Below are 20,677 nucleotides of genomic sequence, written 5' to 3' on the forward strand. Positions count from 1 at the left end.
TAAAGTAGGTGTCCCTAATAGTAGCCATCTGTAATAAAATTGAAGTACCCAAACTGTATATAATAAATTTTATTCATTTCATTCATTGCATTATCATAAAGTTTCTTCTGTATCTTTGCTCGTAAAATATGAGCACAGAATTTCTGTGACCCTAGTTCCCTGGATCTTACAGATGAATGAAAAAAGGAAAGGTTAGGTACTCAAAATATTCCAAAGTTGTCTTTTCCAACTTCCATCTATTCTCTCAGATGTTGTGATGTTGGGGAAAACTTGGCAAATTTATGAGGCAGATGTTAGGGCAGGGTGAGTAACCTGTGGAGTGGGTGGTAAGGGGGTGCATGGTTAGCCTTTGAATAGCACAGAGGCAGGTTGGACTCAATAGAAACTGAAAGCGTTTACTTTGTTTGAGGCAGAACACTGCTAGTAAGGAGGTTGGCAACATCTTGGCTCTTTGAAAAACAACATTTTCCAACATGCTTAATCTTCTAAATTTGAGAAAGGAAAGGGGACTGTCTGGTACACCATTCTTGGAAGCTTGCAAGTCCCTGCCTTGGAGGAGGCTCCAGCGTGTGATTAAACACCTCTGTTTTCCTTTTTGTCTTCCAAATGTTCACTGATCGTTCTGCCTCAGCTGAAGGTATTTTAGTCTAGAACAGCTTCTGAAAAACCAAGGAAACAAAGACACAGTCTTACAGTATTGTATTTGGTACTACTAAGTGAACAAAAGCTTTGTGTTTTATTGCATAAAACAATGATGAACTTTCTCCCTAAAAATTCTGGCACTAGACATTTTCCAAACCACTCCCTGTAAATGTTAGCAAGCTCCCTACAATACCCAACTCGATATGCATTCTTGCTGAGCAGAAAAGGCCTGGTAATAGAACCTTTAGAAAAATCATCTTTAGTCTGTAGAACAGCTGGGGAAAACTTGCTCCCCAAAACTTTATTTGTGAAAACATGGTAGTGAACTGAAACCTAGTGTGGAGGACTAATGACAGCTTTGTAGGTTCTCTTGATAGCTCCTGGTACATGAAGCTATCAGAAATTTTGGGAAAGCATTGCTAAGCTTTGATCTGGGCCCAAAGGCCAGAATAAATGCACACCATTGTGATAGTCCTGGCAGTTGTTTTATACCTACACAAGCCAGCATGGGTGAAAACAAGTTGATATGGTATGCAAAAAATGCACTAATCTGTATGAAATTATGACTGTTACTGATTGTTCTGTGGTGCTTTTAGACTTGACACCACAGGATGCTGTAAGTGATCTCTAGCTTGTAGTTACAATCTTGTACTGCTAACCTTTACCCCAGATCAACATTTGATTTCGTGTTATTCACTATTTCCAGGCTGAAGAGGTGGGGAAAGAGAAAAGTTACTTTGTTTTCTGGCAATATCTCTGGAGTACCATAATAATTAAATTGGAACGTTTGACCTCCAAAATGTAGTTTACCTGCTTCCTAGTGTAGCTGAAACACCATTGTATCCCAGATCCTTAGCAGTCCATAGAAACAGCATGAAAATGGAAATGCACTGTGTTCTTCACTAACAACAGTAACAAAAAAGAAAGCCAATTGTGCTGTGATGCAAACAACAAAAAAAGCGCTTTGGTATGCAGATTAGCTTAGGTTTCTCCTGGGTATGAGTATGCAGTGTACCAGGTGAATAGTGTGTACTACACTGAGCCCTGTGGCTGAACTAAGATTCACTTGAGACTGGGAGGGGGAGAAGAAAAATCTTGGTCCAGTAGAGATGTCACTTCACTTTTAAAATAACAGCACACACCCTATAACTGAAGCTAGGTGAATGTGATTCTTCAGTTTAATTATTTGCCTAACTACAGCAAAATAAAAACCCAAACAAAAACTGGGAAGCCCAAACAAATCTCTTCTAAGAAAAATCTTTCCTGAGTAGACCAGCTCTTAAACATACGAAACATCCCATTGGTGAGTTAAAGGAAACTGAGGAAAATCAATATTAAAATTTTCTTTTGTGTTTGTAAAGTGAACTAACTTGTATCATTGCAATTTCTAAGATCTGGTGGAGGTACTATATTGATTTTATGAAATTGTTTGTTTATATATAAAGTAGCATGTGTAGTTCTGAGTTATCTTGCTCCTTCCCATGGACCCAGTTTTGAGGAATAGTATTGTGGACACATTGGCACTTGCTGTGATTGGGTAAAAATCTACATCTGTCTGCAACTACTCCTGTCTCCTGACAAAGCCTTTTTCTGTTTTCTCTTGATAAAAAAGGGAGGGAACAATGTGCTTATCCCAAATGCATGATCCAAGGAAAAGGCATGTTCTATTATACTGCCAGGAAAGTTTATAGCATATTAAATCAAAATTTGACAACTCTTATCAGCTTGCTGCCTGAGAAACTGAGAATTGTTTGTTAAAGGAATGTCTCCATCTAAGAGGCTGGAAGAAAGTGTGTAAGATGAGGTGGTACAACCTCTCTAATGTGTCAGAATGTTGACCTTTTTATTTGTAGAAGGTCTCATCTAGATAGGAGGTTGACTGTTAACTGCTTACGAAGACCACAGGAGCAACGGATATTCTGATCCTGGTATTTAAGCTGCTCCTTCTTTAAAACCCAGCCTGCTATACCTATGTGCCACAGTAAACAGTCCTCTGCAGCAGCTGTGTTCTGGTCCTCTTGATTTTTTTTTTTTTTTAAATTTTTTTTTTTTTGGGCACCATGTTTGCATGGCCTGCAGGACTAGTTTTGTAACTTGCCTGGAATAGACAGTGTCACTCTTCCAAGTCATGACGGCTGATCCTTTTTGTTCTAGTGTCCCTTCTACCCTACTGGAGTAATTAAAATTTAAGAATACTGTAAGAACAGATTTTTGGTAGCTAAGGGGATTGCTCCATTCTTTGTGGTGAAATGTTTTCTGTAGCTCGAGATCTTGATGCAGATCAAGATACAGACTTTGCCACAGACAAGCAGAGGCTGGTGATAATCTCTTCTGAGCTGGTGATTTCAGGCCATCTTGGCTAGTAAACCACATCTGTTTTTCTCTTCACTAGTTATCTTTTTCAAGCAAAATTTCCATTAGCAAAAATAATCTACCTTTTTGCAAGTGTCCCAAGGAAACCCATTCATGAAATCCTGATTGTATAGATAGAGCAGAAGTCCAACTGCCTATGGGATTCCCATCTCTGGATTCTTCGGTGTCTAAAGCCCAGAGATCCTCCCAGTAATAGTTTAGAGACTCCAGAATTCTTTATTAGCCTGTAATTGTTTTCTAAAGATCTGAACTTCCCCCATATAGAGTTTAATGAGTAGGAAAATCTATTCAAGTTGTTTTCAAACTTGGTATGACATAGCTTTCTATCTGTGCTAGTAACACAATAAGCATGATGACCTGTGACCAGAAATACAGAAGCATTTGCAGATTCCCTTAGCAGATGACCATTTATGACTCAAAGGAGGATGTAATTGAAAAAATATTTTATGCAATTTGGTTTTCTCTCCTTGGCTTACTCATGATCACAGAAGATCTGATTGCTTCTGTTCTTGTCTTGTGGCGGAGCTCAAATGCTGTCTCTCAGTCACTCATTGCAATGATCTGATATTTGTTCTTACACATTGCCCTTAATTTCATTATTACGGAGAACTCTCAGGAAGTTTGGGTAGGAGTTAGCTATCCCGACAATGACAGTAGGGGCCTGAGACTTTTTAGGCTTTGCTTATGAAATCATTCTGTGCAGCATCTGACATACTTGCCTTAACATGAAAACACAGTGCCTTAGAATATCAACCAAGTGCTGTGTTTGTATCTGTACAGTATCCCATCTCCTGATGTGGGTTCTAGTTGCATGATTTCCTTACAAAAATGATTAGAAGTTCAAAGCTTTCTTATCTACAATAGAAAAGATGTTACCCAAAGGCACTTGTTAGCACTGAATGAAAACTTTAGCTTATGTATATGTACTTCAACTGCTTTTTAAAATGATTCTGAAATTCAGATCATCTTCTAAAATGCTGGGATATTCAAGGCCCTTTCTCAGAGATTTGTCTATTGGCAGTTTCAGTTCATTGCTTCCTAATACCTTCACAATATTTATATTGTCATGTGACAACAGGTAGCAATTTTGAAAAGAAGTTAAGCAGGATTAGACCCATTATCTATTCTTCCTCTGTCCCACCTCCCCACTTCCACAACATAACCAAAGTACTTTTTTACAAGGCTTCACTAGACTGTTATTTGAATTAATTCACAAGTGCTCTTTCCCCATTCTCAATTGTGAAACTTGGCCAGGAAGGAAAAGATGATGGGTACTTAGGATACAGATAGCACTGAGTTCTGGGATCAGTGCCAAACTGTATATTCAATGAAAGCTAGGGTAAGTCTTTTAAAGGAGACCCATTTCTGAAAAAATGTCAAGAGATCCTGTTGAAAATGTTAGTTGTCTCTAAAGATGTTTGGAGAGGCCAAGGAGTGTTCGCTTGCAGGAGGTAGCACCAGGACCTGTTGCTGCTATATGCTGCTGTATGGTCTGTTTCTGAAGCTTCTCCCTGTGGGCATTGCCTTGGTGGGCATGGTAACTAACCCACGAGTAACCAAATGGCTGGAAGACTCTGCTCCTCTCTTAGGAATTGTGTTTTCTGTAAGTTCTAAAAACCTCGTTGCCAGATGTCATGTATATATTAACCTAAAGTTTTCTTTGACAAAGGTGGCAAATGTTTCTCATTGACCTTTTGTCTTATATCTATTAATTTTTTAAGACTTAACAGTGACTGACCTTGAGTTGAATAAGGGATAAAGGCCAACTTATTGTACTTTAACAAAATAAATAGATAAGCAAAGAAGTGATATTCTGCCTTCTTGCAAACAAAAAAAAAGCAAGTGTTTAGGTGTTTTGACTTTTAAATATATGATTCCTGGTACCATAAATTAAAGACTTTATCTGCATTTATGACTGGCAACATTTGCATTTCTTCACAAAACTTTTCTGTATAGACTGAATGCTTATCTTTCAAGTCAAATCTATTGCATTGCCTAACTTCAGCACTGTAAATAATGTTGTACTATTCAAAGTTATTTCTTAAAGGTTAAGAGGTGTAATGTTTATTTTTAGTATCAATAGCTCGTATTATGTTGGCTATAATATTAATCAATTATGTTGAATGATCAGTATGTAATTTTCAGTCGTTCTTCACTGAACAATAATCCCCTCCATAATATTTGTCCTGTGGCATCTTCTGGCTGTAGTGTTGATGTGAGATGTTAATCATTTTTAGTTCTCAGTGGGTTGCCATTAAAAAGAGCGTATTGCATGAACTGTGAAGTGAGGAAACTGCACAGTATCTTGCCATCTGCATTGCATGTTGGACTACATAAAATTTTCAGAGCAGTATTTATTATTATTAGTTTGGTATGGTATTTAGGATTTTTTGTTTTCTTTTTTAACTCAGAACACTTCACAGCCATGTAATTAAATGGTTTTTGCAGCAGAGAGTTGTTGCAATTGATCATAAGGGAGTAGAGATTGTTCGTTATAAATTGTTTTTATGCAGGCCTTTAGATCAGTGTTTTTAAACGTATGTATTATTATAGTTGAAAAGGACTTACCGCACCCACTATGCAGTATTTGAAGCCATTTGTAGACCTAAATCCTCTTTTTCCTTGACTTTGTTTCTCAGACCACCAATTCTCCCTAGTCCTTCTCCTTCAAAATCCATTCCAATCCCACAGCCCCTCCGACCAGCAGATGAAGACCATCGGAATCAATTTGGGCAACGCGACCGATCCTCTTCAGCTCCCAATGTTCACATCAATACAATTGAGCCAGTCAATATTGATGTAAGTATTAACAACATTTGGGTCAGGAATAATAGATTCAATATTTCCCTTATAAATATCAGCGTGTTAAATTTATTATGTGTACACACGAGTGCCGTGTTTCTGAGTTAATCCTTGGTGGTCTGTCAGAGTCTTCGTAGATCCCATGTAAGACATTTTTGCTGTTGAAAGCTGTAAGAATGCAAATAACCCATTCTCCAAAAGTAGAACTGCCTTCTGACAGTCTTGTCCTTTCATTTTCAAAGAAATGTTCTGCCACAAACCACTGCTCTCTTTTGGCTTTGTCATTAGTCCCAAGGCTTGTGCTGCTAGCTGTACCAGTGTTAAGAATGAGAGCCATTAACCACTCTTGCAAACAGTTACGTGTTAAGCATGTTTCTTTATATGTAAGATAGGGATTTTTAGTATTTGTAATTCAAGTAATATTTCTGGCATTGAATAAAATTAAATTATTGCAGTCTTACTGCAGATTTACTGAATGTTCCTTAGGATTTCAAGAGCCCGGTATATATTGTTCTGAGCATTCTTTTGGAGTGTTCAAAACCTGCTACATTTAACTGATTTTCCACATTCTTGAAATTTCTGGGTGCTGAATTGTAAATAATAATGATGGCTGATAGCAGGTGTAAGGCCAGCTAAGACCTTTCAGAATTTTGGTTGCAACAGCCTCCTTGTAATTTTGCTAACATATACAGCTTGTGTTTTACCTTTAAGTCTACTCTCTAGAAATTAGTCATTTGTTAGGTGAGCAGTCTTGAAGTCTGGCTAGATGATAAGGCACAAAATCTGTTTTGCCTGTGAGCTGTGTGAAAGGAGTTAGTTGAGTATTAAGAGTGTGGCTGTGTGGACATTTGCATATGGCAGTGGTGCAGCTGAAGTGGGACCAGCACTTTCAACTTAATGAAAACAGGCATACAGAAGCAAACTACTACAGTTTTCTAATTTTCTTCTGTTCAGAAAATCCTTAGTGTAATTTACTTTTAGTCTGGATATGTTGTAGAAGATACTTTCAGTTCACAGTGGATTGCAGGTGAAGGAAACCTTTTGCAATTAGTCATTTCTGAGCAGAACAGAGTGTGCCTGGCTATGCAAATGAGATGCTTTGTTACAAGAAAAAACAAAGCAGAACTCACTTGACTGATGTACCTCAGTACAGGAAATTGGTGTCCCAGCTTCTGATATGACAGTTCAAATAATTTGTGCCACAAACACTAACTAGAATATTTGGTTCGATATTTCTTCACGTGTTTTGACCAACTGTGTGTTTAAATCAATATTTTCATGTCAGCATCTATTTTTGGTGGTGTACGTTTCACTTCACTACTGAGAGATACTGAGAGATGCAACTAATTTTGAAAAGTTTTGTAGTTGTTATAAGTAGTTCTTTGGAGTCACTGCCCTTGGTAAGCCAGGGTGGCAAACAGCTATTAATTCGTGGACAACATACGAGATTATAGATTCTCAATTTGATCAATCTTAATTGATTCTGGAATGTAAACAATAGTACCTAAATTAAACACTTCTTTTATTTTTAATTTATAGGACTTGATTAGAGACCAAGGTTTACGAGGAGAGGGAGGTAAGTAGTGTTTAAACTAGTTACTGTGCTATATGGAATTACACAACCACGCTGTCCCTTCCCTTTGTTCTACTTCCTTCTACAAAACACAGGCACAAAGGAAAATATGACTAGAACAAAATATTAATTTGCATTCGCTTGTCCATGAACTTAATATTTGTCTGACAAAGGTTTGAGTCATTTGCCAGTCATTATGGGAGTGGGGGAGACGGAAGGAGAAACAGTTTTGAAGCGGTATCTATTTTTTTTAGTTTTAAAATTATCTTGCACCATCACTTTTTTTGCTCAACACAGACACATTCACTCACATGGCTGCACACAGATATGCTACAACTTCCCAACTCTCTCAAACATTTTTATGCCTGTTGTTACCTTTCCACCCATGGAAACAACGGGGGTTTTTGTTGAAAAACTATCAATGTTGTAGGTGGACCTTACATACAAACTGCTGCATCCTAAAGCAGCATGACATACTCCGGTTCTTCTCCCCCTCTGCCCCTGCTGAAGATGCTGCTTTGCTGTACTGCATGCCTGTGCTACTCTTGGAACCAGGTTGTTAGGACCTTACGCTAAAGCCCAGTCTTTTTATGCTTTCTTCAGTAACACACAGCCCTAATTCACACTTAAGTCGGGACTAGTGGCAGAAGATTTTTTTATTTAACCTTTTTTCTCATGTTATGCATGGGTCTATTAAGTCACTTCTCCCACTGGTTGTCAAGGTCCTGAAAGGGCTTCTTATGTGCTGTATTTATTCCTATGAATATAATAATAATAATATAGAAATAAAGACGTACTAAGTAGGGCAGGCATGTGACAGTTTTTCTAACTCCAGATCATTAATGCGGTCGTCTTCTGCTAATTATAACTTGCTTCAGCCATAAGTAAAGTCTGAATTACCTTAGTACGCTCATATCCTAATCTCTAAGGTTTTGTACTATGGGCTATCACTGACTTTGTCTCTCCCATCCAAATCTGGTATTTGGTAGGATGGTACCTACCTTCTACGTTGTGTTTGATGGAGCTATTTTTTCTTATGCCAGCAATAGACCGCTTTCGAAAAGAAATTTCTTTTAATCCTGCAGGCCTACTAATTTGAAGTTTCCAGTTTTAGTTATTTTTGTATGTGTTGATAGGTGTGGCTCTCTAGTTTTGCCCATTTTGTCCAGCATTTAAATGTTGTGCTATCATGTTGGTTTTAACTTTTGATCATAAACTGTCTGCTTGGCATCTGAAAACAATTGGCTATTCCCAGTCCTGAAACAGTGTTATTAGTAACTGATTTTTTTTTTCTTCAAAGTACAGAAGCAATCTATGAATAGGAGTCAAAGCATCCTAGTTATTTCCCATGACTTCTTTCATTTCTTCTATGTGTCTGTCTTTCTGTCTCTGCCTGCCCGTCTCTTTCTCTCTAACAGCCCCTTTGAACCAGCTGATGCGCTGTCTTCGGAAATACCAATCCCGGACTCCCAGTCCCCTCCTTCATTCTGTCCCCAGTGAAATAGTGTTTGATTTTGAGCCTGGCCCAGTGTTCAGAGGTAGTTGGGCTCTTCTTTCTTGTTTTCACCCAAACAAAATAAGTAAAACCACAGATGCTGTTTGTGCCTCACCCTCACACCGTGTGTATGTAAGTGTGTGAGTTTATCAAAACACCTCTGTTTTTTGCTTGGCCTGGCTGGTATGCTTTGAATGTGCTTTTCACACATACTCACTTTCACCTTTACACGCTTGAAAATTACTATAAAGAAACTCTGACTTAAATCTTCAAAAGCAAGGAATTTCATAGTTGAGGTTTTTATGTGGACCTTAACTTAATTTTTCTAAACAAAGGTCCTTGGATTGCATTGCAGTGATTTTAAAGTGACGTCCTTAACTTAGAATTTCCTTGACTGTTCAGTTTAAGTCAGTTCAGTGCTTTAACAGTTTTCTATACTCAATATTCTTTGTTTTGAAAAGTGATCTAGGAAATAAACCCAATGTGAATTACAAACATTTCCATTGATAACTTGTTAGGTCTCAGACTTTCCAAGAAATGTGTCATGTCAACTTTCAACAAATAGTTCATTTTAAGAATGTGCTATTGATACTACACTGGGGCCTGAGATGGTTTACACCATGTAGATTTTATTTAATTAGTAAATTGCCAGTGGAACTGTATTTGTGTCCTTTACCATATAAAATAAGACTCTTCCATTTTCACATCGTTGACCTTGGGGGTAATTTAGGCCTAAAGCTGTCAATGGATCTGTTGTACTGCATAAAATTCCAAAAATTCTGTGGCTTTTCATATGCTGAAGAAACCAACTAGTGAGTGTAATGTAAACATTTGTGTCTATATGTATACGTGTAGAAATGGGTAGTTCAGTGCATGTAGTATGGTTTTCAAATGCTACCATTTTGGCTGTTTCAAAGACTTTTGTTTCAGAATATCTCAAGAGCAGTTCACCTTATGAACTTGTAAAGTTCTTCCAGAAGTCTTTATAAGAAGACAGGTGTTCCCAACAAGCAAACTGGCTACAGAATGGAATATGTTACACACAGCTTCAGAGTCCAAGCTAATGACTTAAGTCCAACATTATCTGAAGTATTCTATTCTAATAACTTGGAAAACAGGCCATCTGGTATTATTATCAACAGATAACTGTAATGTTCTACTATGTGCTGTAAACTTTTTTGGTGAAGGGTGAATATTGTGCTAGAGTTCCTATGTCATGGTATTAAAATTTAAGTAGGAGACTTAAGTTACCTCTAAAGGAAACACACTCTAGTAGATCTTTGCTATTACAAAGAAAGTCTGTAACCCAGTAAAATTTTTGGAAAATTGCTTGTGTTCTGGGAACATCATACATTTAATTCCATATATGTGTGACTTCAGACAAATAATACAATAAATATATGACAATGTAGTGACCATGACATGAATGTGAACAAAAGCCCATCCTCCAGGTCACTGGCTTCCAACTGCTTTTAAGTATAGTTACAATGCCCAATATGCATCATTATTGGGACTTTATCATGTGGGACAAAGTTTATGGATGCTGTGTCCCGTTTTTTATTTTCTTGTATGTCATTATTTTGTGCTTCCACTTCTAAATGTGTATGGATTTTAGCTCAGTGAGGACAGGCAGTGATAGATATATATAGTCTGATAAATTAGCACGCACCGAGTGACTGAACTGGAGCAACAGTTTTAAAAGTCACAAAGTCAATTTTTTAACTCATGTTGGGATTAGGAGACACTTTTTTGGTAAGAAGGGGACTTCTGAAGTAATGTGTGAAGTATTGTCTTACCGCTTCCCAGAGCACCGATGTGAGAAAAAGCATTGGAATGTTGGATGGTGACATACATTGTTTAGCAGAGCAGCATGAATTTAATTAACAGTTGACCCTATTTTATGTCCTTTGCATAGGGAGGGTCAGCATAACCTTGTTACAAATAATTATGGTGTATTTTAAAAAGCGGTGTCTAGTTGAAGTGCTCTATTTGTAAAGAGCCACTGGGGCTCTTAAACACAGCTCTTAGTGACATCTTCCTGCATAGATTTGTTCAGATAACATATAGGCTATAGCTGTACTGTTTTTTTTGTATTTAATAGAATATGCTTCAAATAGCTAACTAAAGTACTTGTTCTTTTTTAGTCCTTTCTACAGTGTAATATTTACTTTTAAATAACAGCTCTCTGCTAACAGATAGCTTTAAAACAGCCAAATGGTTTTCAGGTGGCACTTGGAGACTCAACTAGAAAACATTTCAATTTTTCGCATTTAGTCTATTTTGATTCCAAAATACAGTATTTCAGCTATTTACTGGGTTCTTAAGAGGTTAACTTCAAGAAATCTGAGAGGTAGCTGCTGCTAACTAAAATGCTACTACTTTTCTTCTCAAAAAAAGGGTGGAATTAATTTTTTTTTTTTTTTAATTTAAAGATATGTTGTCCTGATAATTCACAAAGACACTGGGGACTATCTGGTATACAGGGGTGTTTGCGATAGACTTGTCTTTTCCTCAAATTGAAGACTTGAGCACTAATCTAATATTAGGAAAATATTCCTATATGTTTGTTCCCTCTTAACATTTACATTGGTGTTTGGAGATACTGTATCTTAAGCACCAATTCTTGCACTTAATATCAATACATTCTTGTAATCTGACTTCTTACAGATAAAATTATCCTGTTTCTGAAATTTAGGTTCAACTGCAGGTTTGTCTGCAACACCTCCTGCCTCTTTGCCTGGGTCACTCACCAATGTGAAAGCATTACAGAAATCACCAGGACCCCAACGGGAAAGGAAATCATCCTCATCCTCAGAAGACAGAAGTAGAATGGTAAGGAAAAGATCAGCCGTTTTCATTCATAGTATGGTAAAATAGTGGTATAGAAATAGTACACAACAATGTTCCTCTTGCTTTTCTTTCATCAAAGCTTTCTGAATTATTTTGTAGATGAGTATGGTAATGATCAAGAGCTTTAAATCAAGAAATAATGGAATACTGAAATTGTGGGACTGACATATAAATAATTTAAATAATTGACTATAGTTTAAATAATTGACTATACTCACTTTTACTCGATTGCACCCAAATGGCTTGGTGTGCTTCATATTATAATGCCAGTTTCCCTTCAAATAACAGCTTAACCTTTTCCACCATGATTCATGAACTTTGAAAGTTCTCTAGTGATTCACAAATGTAACAATACATAAAAAATGTCTGCATTTTCTTAAATTCACAGTTTAGCATTATGATTGTGTAAGTATTGAAAAATAAATGAGATTTTCTTTTTGGTAAGAGTATCTTAATATTTACTGGTTTTAATGCTGCCAGAAACCTGTGGCAAATATTTCATGCCAGGAAACTAGTATAACTGTGTGCTGAGGTTTTGTGTATGACTAGCCTGAAAAGTCAAATGCAGTATCTGAAAAATAAAGTTATTTTAGGCCTTTAATCATATGAAACGCTTACACCAAATCTTTAACAAAGGAGCTGTTTTCACAGACATTAATGCGCTTGCTTTCTCCATTTCTCTTGTTTGTGCATATACATAAAGAAAACCCTTGGTCGACGGGATTCAAGTGATGATTGGGAGATACCAGATGGACAGATCACAGTTGGACAGAGGATAGGATCTGGATCATTTGGAACAGTCTACAAAGGAAAGTGGCATGGTATGTGGTCATCAAGGCAAACAGTTATTTTTAAGCAAGTAACATTGCCTGCTGGGGGCCACCCAGCTGGAAAGCAGTTTGGCAGAAAAGCATATGGATTCTGGTGGACACCAAGTTGAACATGAGGCAGCAGTGTGCCCATGCTGCATAGAAGGCTGATGGTATCCTGGGCTGCATTAGGCAAATCATTGCCAGCAAGTCAAGGGAGGTGATCAGTCCCCTCAGCACTGGTGAGGCCACACCCAGACTGCTGGGTCCAGTTCTGGGCTCATCAGTACAACAGAGACATGGACATACCAAGGAGAGTCTGTTGAAGAGCTGTAAAGATGATTTTTACATTAGTAAGTAGTGTGCTAAATAGGTAATCTTAGAACTTCAAACTGCTTAGAAACTCAACTCTTGTGTGTTCTTCTGAATTATTAGGGTAAAGATGAAACATATTTACTAAAGGCTGAAGCACTGATGAATGAGAATTTAAAATGTGTATTTGGAAAGCTTTGACTTGCCTAGGATTTCTCAAAGTAAAGTAAGAATAGTATATATAGATTTTACAGAATATTTACTTATTTTAATACTGTAGGGGTTTATTTCATGAAAGCTAGAAAATAGGATATTTCTGATGCTCTATATAGCATTTTCTCAGTAGAAGAGTATGTATGAATGACACTAAAAATTGCTATTTTAAAGGTGATGTGGCAGTGAAAATGTTGAATGTTACGGCACCCACACCTCAACAGTTACAGGCTTTCAAAAATGAAGTAGGAGTGCTCAGGTAAGAATATTTTTAATGGCATAAAATACTGTGTGTAGAATTATGCTACATGAATAATTGAATTTTAGATTTCCATTAGAACACATTGGCCTTATTCCTCCGTGATGATACCATGGGCAGAAAATATAATTTGCCATTTAAAAATATTTCTTTGTATCCACTGCTAGTTCTTCCTTCCCCTGTATGTGTTTCTCTATATATCTATATTGTGAATATATCTCAGGTAGGACTGGGTTTTGCTGTTGTACTACCCTGAGGGCCCAGTCAAGCCTAAGTGTGAACTGTAGGCCTCTCTTCCTCTGATCCATGTTTTGAGATTGAAGGAGAGCATGACTAACTTTTGGTTTTGAGCTACAGCACTGCCCACATTATCCATGGTTTAATAGTTTCTGTTCAGTAGCATTCACTTCTCTGAGATTTGGGGGGTTTAAGTGGATTTCTCATAAAGTCACTTCTTGATTTCCTTTTCTCATGTCTACTGATTGTACTTTCTCAGAGGAAGTATTTGTCTTGAGTTCAGTACTTAAAAACAGATCAGTGCAATGCAAGAATATTTACTAGGGAAGACCATTAGTCAAATATAATCTTGAGCAGTCTCAAGCATAATTCTGTTTTAAGAAATTAAACAGAAAGAAGGTTTTTGCCTCTGGAAACCTGATATGTTGAGCTGGGTGCCTGTGCTGGAAGAGCATCCCCAATAAGTTACATGATGAAAAGGGGATGGTCAGCCTGTTTTCCCAGGAACTGTTAGTTCTGAGAACTCTAAGCCCATCATTGTGGAACTAGAGGCATTCTGGGGTATGCTACTTCAGATATCTCTGCATATTTTTGACATACCTGCTCATGAGAACTTAATGAAATCAAAAATCTTGTATTTCATACCTAGTCCAGATTTCTGCTGACAGTCCCATAGCTGGTGTCCAGCCTTTGTCTGTTGTGAATCATTTCAGCACTTACAGTAAATAGTTGTCATATACTTTGGCCCAGACAAGTCAGATTTACCTATAATTGTGCCTTTTCTGTTATACTTCATCATTACTTTCTTAGCTTTGAGGTAGCATTTGCAAGAAACCACTTTTTTTTGTTGTTCACTTTGCAGTTACTCTCAGCATCACTTGACAAATCCTTGAACCTGAAAAAGGCACAGTCACGTACTGTGTCCTAGTCTGCATTGATGAGAGGACAAAGGAGTTCACACTCTAGGCTTCTATGTTAGTTTTTTAATATAAGAAAGCATAAAGAGCTCTGCCATCTTCAGCAGCAGCCTAGATTTAAGAAGCTACCACAGGTTTTAAGCTTGGTCTGTCAGGTTTCTTTAGCAGCAAGCTGACTGCCTTTGGTACAGACCTGTGTTGGAAGATTGGTTTTATTTTTCCTCAGCCCCTGGGAAAGCTTGGAAATACTCCAGAATTCTTAGGTGCCTCATCTTTGTAATATCTCATTGGTATGTTTGTGGAGGTATCTAGTTCATCAAATTGATGACAATTAAGAATGTGATTGACTCTTCCTACAGGGTGATGAAAATCTTTCAGATTTCACAGTGTATCAGTAGATTCTTTCAGGCCTTGAATCTACTGGGATATTTCCTGAGATAATCCTCTCTGCATTGTTCGTTGTGAAGTTTTTCTGTCTGGAGTTGCTCTGTCTTTGAAATAGGTTTGATTTAATCTGGCCAAATCTCTGTGGTGAACTCCAGTCTCTCCCAGTGCTGTTTGGAAACAAGTTCATATCATAACCTTACTGAGGTACAGTTTTCATACCTGTTTCCATCCTTTCTTGTATGCTGGCTCCATAGAGAGTACAAAATTCTTGTCAAATAAAGCACTAAGAAAAACTGAAGCCTTGTCAAGGAGGTGTATTGATGGTTTCTGAACAGAAGGGTGGTCCTTCCTGGAAGCCTCTGAGATTGGAATTTCATTTTGGATGTCTTCCTTATGGGCAGCAACATCTCATAGTTAGACTGGGATTGCACAGAAGCAGACCTGCCTGCAAACCATCGCTGTTGTGTGGGGGCCTAGTGGTAACAGCATCTTCTGAGCAGTCCTGTGCTGGGTTGCTTGCAAAATCAAGAGGAAGCAGTGTTTACCCCAGAATAGCTATTCCATGTCATTATGATAAGGAAGGCAAACTGCTGGAATTATTCATTAAAACTGAATCTAGCAACAGGTTATCATGCAATCTCAGTAAAAGTTGAGATTGACCCAACAACTTCTGCTTGGAAATATATATTTAGACTGTGATAGATTTGCCTGGGTTTTTCCTGATTTCCTGATCCACCTGTTTTCCTCCTCTTTTTTTCTTTTTTTTTTTAACAGGAAAACACGACATGTGAATATCCTGCTTTTCATGGGTTATTCAACAAAACCCCAGTTGGCAATTGTTACACAATGGTGTGAGGGGTCCAGTTTATATCACCATCTACACATCATTGAGACCAAATTTGAAATGATAAAACTAATTGATATTGCACGACAGACTGCACAAGGCATGGAGTAAGTATCATATTACTTGTTTGCAAAAGAGTGTTGAGGCAATGTTTACTTATCCCCTTCACACTCTGACTGACGCTGGCAAATAAGGCCAGCTGTCTGCTTACTTTGCCAAGCCCAGGGTCCTGCCTTGATGATCAAAGCCTTTGGTGAAATGTTTATTATTTTGATTAGTAAATAAACTTCCTGTCCTTTTTTTGAATATAGGGAAATACAAATCATCAAGGAAATATAGTCTTAGACAGTAGAATAAAGATAATTACAATGTATTAAACTTCCAGTCTTGTGGGCAAAGATTTCTCTTCCAGGCTTTACAGTCTTCACAGTGCAGATAGTCACGGTAGGAGGTAAAACATAGTTTAAAAAGAAACACCCTGTGAACAAAAGGACAGAATCCTGGAAGATAACACAGAAAGCAGGCAGCCCTGTTAGCGAAAGGAATCGATTTTTTTTCTCCTGTTCTTGTAAGTATTGTAGCTCTCTAAATAATAGATTTCAACATTTGAAGAAAACGTACCTATTTTGTTCTAAGGCCTGTAAGTATTCCTTACTCCCATAGAGGGCAATTGAGTGAGTTAGAATTTATAAAAATAGTCCAATATTGTGTGTCAAAATCAGAACACTGACAGTAAGATCAGAGAAATCGCCCTCCAGCTGCAAAACTGCTATGATGATTGCAGTTCATTGTGCCATTTCTCTAGTACGTATTCTATTACATTTTCAGTCGAGGTGGGGAAGTGTTTGCAGTAACCAGCCTCAGCCCTCTGTTAGTCTGCTCATCTCCCCAGGCTCCCTCTGTAGGCAGTGGAAGTGCAGAAGCTGTTTTATGAGCATGATTCAAAGCAGAAACATGAACTGGGGCTTTTCCAGCAGGTTTGTGCCAATCTCACTGACTAAACAAAGAGCCATGGGAGACTACTTGCCTAATTTAGGCTGTATCTATGCTGTGGTGCTAGTACTGTCCTCTGTGTTCCCTGCAATCTATTTATCCAGTCTGCAATCAGGGCATCTTTTTTCCAGTCCCATACTAAAAAGCAGTCAGCATACTGGAGTACACGCTGAGACTGGGAAGTACATTTAGCTCCTGCAATTTAGAAACACCTTGGCTAAAGCTGTGACTAGCCCACAAAGTGTCTTGACAGTCACCATTAAGGCTGGGAGGCAGAACCTTCAGCACTGAATGGCATGTCAAAAACTACTGGAGTTCTTTCATTCTGAATATTGACTTAGAACTGAAAAGCAGAAGTTGGTGCATAATTAGTATTTCATTCCTCAGTAGCATCTGGTTTGAGCTGGAAATCTAAGCTATGGGTTTTTTTTCCTGTTGCAGGAATTGTCATTTTAAGGGTAACTGACATTTTATCACCTTGATAAATAAACTGACATTTTATCACCTTGATAAATATGTGCAGTTTGAATATCTAAGGAATTTGTGTTTCAGTAATACAGTAAATTTTGAGTTGTTGATTAGTGAAATATCATTTAATCCACCTAATTTATGATGTTCCTTTTCAGTTATTTGCATGCCAAGTCAATCATCCACAGAGACCTCAAGAGTAATAGTATCCTTTCTCAGAGATGTGATTGTGGAACATGATGGCATTCCTGTTTGGGGTTGTTTTGGGGTTTTTTTCTGCCAGAAATGAACTTACTGATGTGAAAAGCTGCTCACGTGTGAATATTAGGTGAGTTGAAATTTCATTGAGAAGGGGTAATAGTGAAGTAAAGAATACTTACTGTGTCTGTTGATGAGCTTGCACTAACATAGCAAGTTTTGTTGTGGTATGACAAAGATTTTTGCGTCATTCGATCTTGATGTGTAATGAAAGATTACACCAGTTCACTTACGGAATATATTCAGCTTTTCTCATACTTGGCACTTCAAGAACGCCACCTGGGCCATGGTCTGTTTAGCACTGGCCCAGTTGTTTCTTATGTAACCCTTAAGTACCATAATTCACCATGCTGACTGCTTAGAACCTGTGTTACATGAAAACCTTTTTCAGTGATGGTGGATGGTTAAAACTGTTTTGTCTAATGATGCAGATCTGTAGCTGTTTATTGTTCTTGTAGGACAGGACCAGTACTGCTTGTTTGTTTTCCCTTAACATTTCCTCCTTAGATATTTTTCTTCATGAAGACCTCACAGTAAAAATAGGTGATTTTGGTCTAGCTACAGTGAAATCACGATGGAGCGGATCCCATCAGTTTGAACAGTTGTCTGGATCTATTCTATGGATGGTAAGCAAGGGGAAATGGTGTGTTTGTTTCAACAAATTTAATTGCCTTTGGCCAAAGTTTCTGAGACTGTCCTTCCAGCACACTGACATATACAAGCTGTCTTAAGCTGGAAAAGACAAGCAGTAATACAAAGTACTAAATGAGTGCTTTTCAGTTCTTCTCTAAGAATATGTTTTCCAGTACTCAGCAAAAAAACTTTAGTGTCTTCATCACTTGTTTAAACTGAAAAGAAAATGGTGGCTAAGGAGAAAGGGTATGATTAATCCAGAGTTGAGGAGAAGGTAAGAAAAGCCATGGAAAACATCTTGCAAAGGAACAGAGAAACATAAGATTCTCTTACGTTTTAATGATTCAAGCATGGTTACTTTCAAGAGGTCGTACAACTTGCTTGAGTCTTAATAAGAAGTATAGTTACAACCTCCTGTGCAACTCTGCTTTCTCCTTTTCTCACTGAAAAAACTGAAGGCTCCGTTAGTTGGTATTATTTTCAGTGTTGGTATAATTTTAGTTATAGCTTCTCAGCCTGGGCAAGGTCGTTTTGTTCTGTCATAGAGGAATAAAGGGATGACCAAGCTAAAATCAACCAATGGATTTTGACATTCATAGCAACATCCACTCTGTGTTAGGACCCAGTAACATCTGAAGACAAGAGTGGGCCTTGCATCTGTTATACTCCGGACAAGGCCGTGTTTTGTTCCTGATGTGTGAGGTGCAGCCCAATGTGGTGAAATAAACACAAATCCTTTCCTTTTATGGTACAGGCACCAGAAGTTATTAGGATGCAAGATAAAAACCCATATAGCTTTCAGTCGGATGTGTATGCATTTGGGATTGTACTTTATGAATTGATGACTGGACAGTTACCATACTCAAACATCAACAACAGGGACCAGGTAAGGGAAGGGAAGGGATTGACTTCAGTCAACTATGGCCTGAAACAGAGATTGATTCAGCCTTGTGAAGTGCACATTTTGACGTTTTGTGTATTTGATTTATGTTTCTGATTTTGATGTTATGAGATGTTCTTACATTTTGTAGATCTGCCTCAGCCATGAATTTACTTACTTCTACTAATGTACTTACTTCTCTTGAGGTTGATTTTTTTTTTTTTTTTTGTTCTTTTTTATTTCGAGTACAGATTTTCAGCTTCTGAGCTGGTTGCCAGGATACTTATTAGGGAGAGAGCAGGTTACTTAATAGTAATCTAGTTTAGAATACTTCTGCAAAGGCAAAATGATCCTCTATATGTTTAGTTATTCTTCAGTTTGAGGTTTTTTTCCTCCCTCCCCTTGTATTAAATAGTAGTTCAGCAACAGGATTGACAAAATGGAACAGCACTCATCTCGCTGAATGTTTTATATTCATTTCTATCTTGAGAAATGTAGGCACCATCTAACTGATTTTCAGGATATCAACATTTCTCAAATCCTGCGTGATGGAGTATATGACTTTCCAGACTGTGTGAATCCTGTAAGAAGATTACTTAATTGTGAACAAATATTCCTTAAGTCTAATGATAGGACATGCCTGTAATACATCTCCACAGGATAGGCACGTTTGCAAAGGCATATCTGATTCATTAGTTCTCTGTCTAATCTGAAAATAGTATCTACGCATAAAGATCTTTGGTGTAAACTATTTCACGTCTGGGTGGTGATATATTTATGTTGTTTCTGTGTCCGCATCCCTTGTTTTTTCACTGTCAGTACTTGAGAATTGCAACCATAGCAACGTTCATCTGTGAATGCCATTTTATAAGGCTGCTTCCATATTTGTCAGAACACTTCATCCCAACTCATCAAGTTTGGAGTGACTCGTTTTTAAATTATTCTTATTTTTATTTTTAATTGTTTTTGCCTTTTGAAAGAATGAAAATGTCCAGATTCCTGGCCAGATGGATATAGCCTTCTAAAAGCAGTATTTGGGCATTGTTTTAGTTTTACCTTTTGAGATTTGAAAGATTAATGCAGTGATGTGGGTGCTCACTGTTGAGTGCTGAAACAAATTCTAATTTTCAAGTGAAGCCAACATACAAAATGTGATTTAATGTTTTGTCACTCCCAGTCTATTGTCTGAAAAGATGTAAATATTGCTCACTTACTGTTGGTACATCTACATCAGCTACTATGACACAACTGAGATTCTCAGTGAGCAAAGCATCACTCTTGTTAGTGTTTCTCTCACCTTAACAGATTTTTCTAGACAGACTAGGACTGTTCTTCCTGTGATAACTCTCTTTTCTCTAGTTAAAATAAAAGTTTAATTCCTGTATTATTTGTAGAGAGAGTATCAGAAACATAAATAATTAATTTTTAATAATTTCAAATTAAAGATTATAATTTAGAAAAGATTAATTTATATATGATGATAGATCTCATTGCAGCAGAAGTAAGGGATGGGGTAGACAAATTTTTACTATGAGATGCTGCTCTGGCACATGGGGGTTTCTAAAGAAACCATATGGGAGTTTTATACTCCTCCTTGATGCCAACACAGATGCGATTGAATCAAAAAGTTGAAAAAGGACCAGGATTGTGTTAGTATAAATAACATGTATAGCTTGCTTGAGATGTGAGGTTTTTCTCTTTGATATTTTTTTTTTGTCAGTGTCAAGATATG

The 20,677-nt window shown here is 37.5% G+C and overlaps 1 protein-coding gene across 3 annotated transcripts in view; it reads left to right on the forward strand.

Moving 5' to 3' along the window:
* BRAF (B-Raf proto-oncogene, serine/threonine kinase) overlaps window positions 1–20,677 on the forward strand; it is an 85,224-nt gene that overhangs the window by 49,749 nt on the left and 14,798 nt on the right. For 2 of the 3 annotated variants that reach the window (XM_026841031.1, XM_026841032.1), the window contains exons 8-16: window positions 5,655–5,814; window positions 7,357–7,393; window positions 11,581–11,717; window positions 12,439–12,556; window positions 13,244–13,328; window positions 15,644–15,820; window positions 17,333–17,379; window positions 17,940–18,058; window positions 18,820–18,951. In XM_026841031.1, the coding sequence (XP_026696832.1) occupies window positions 5,655–5,814; window positions 7,357–7,393; window positions 11,581–11,717; window positions 12,439–12,556; window positions 13,244–13,328; window positions 15,644–15,820; window positions 17,333–17,379; window positions 17,940–18,058; window positions 18,820–18,951 (1,012 nt within the window). Of the gene's footprint in view, window positions 1–5,654; window positions 5,815–7,356; window positions 7,394–8,808; window positions 8,929–11,580; window positions 11,718–12,438; window positions 12,557–13,243; window positions 13,329–15,643; window positions 15,821–17,332; window positions 17,380–17,939; window positions 18,059–18,819; window positions 18,952–20,677 lie in introns of all 3 variants that reach the window. The other variant, XM_026841030.1, reaches the window with a different exon arrangement.

This window comes from Athene cunicularia (genome assembly GCF_003259725.1).
Source record: "Athene cunicularia isolate RWA chromosome 1 unlocalized genomic scaffold, athCun1 chr1_part2, whole genome shotgun sequence".
In the NCBI taxonomy this organism is placed as follows: Eukaryota; Metazoa; Chordata; class Aves; order Strigiformes; family Strigidae; genus Athene; species Athene cunicularia.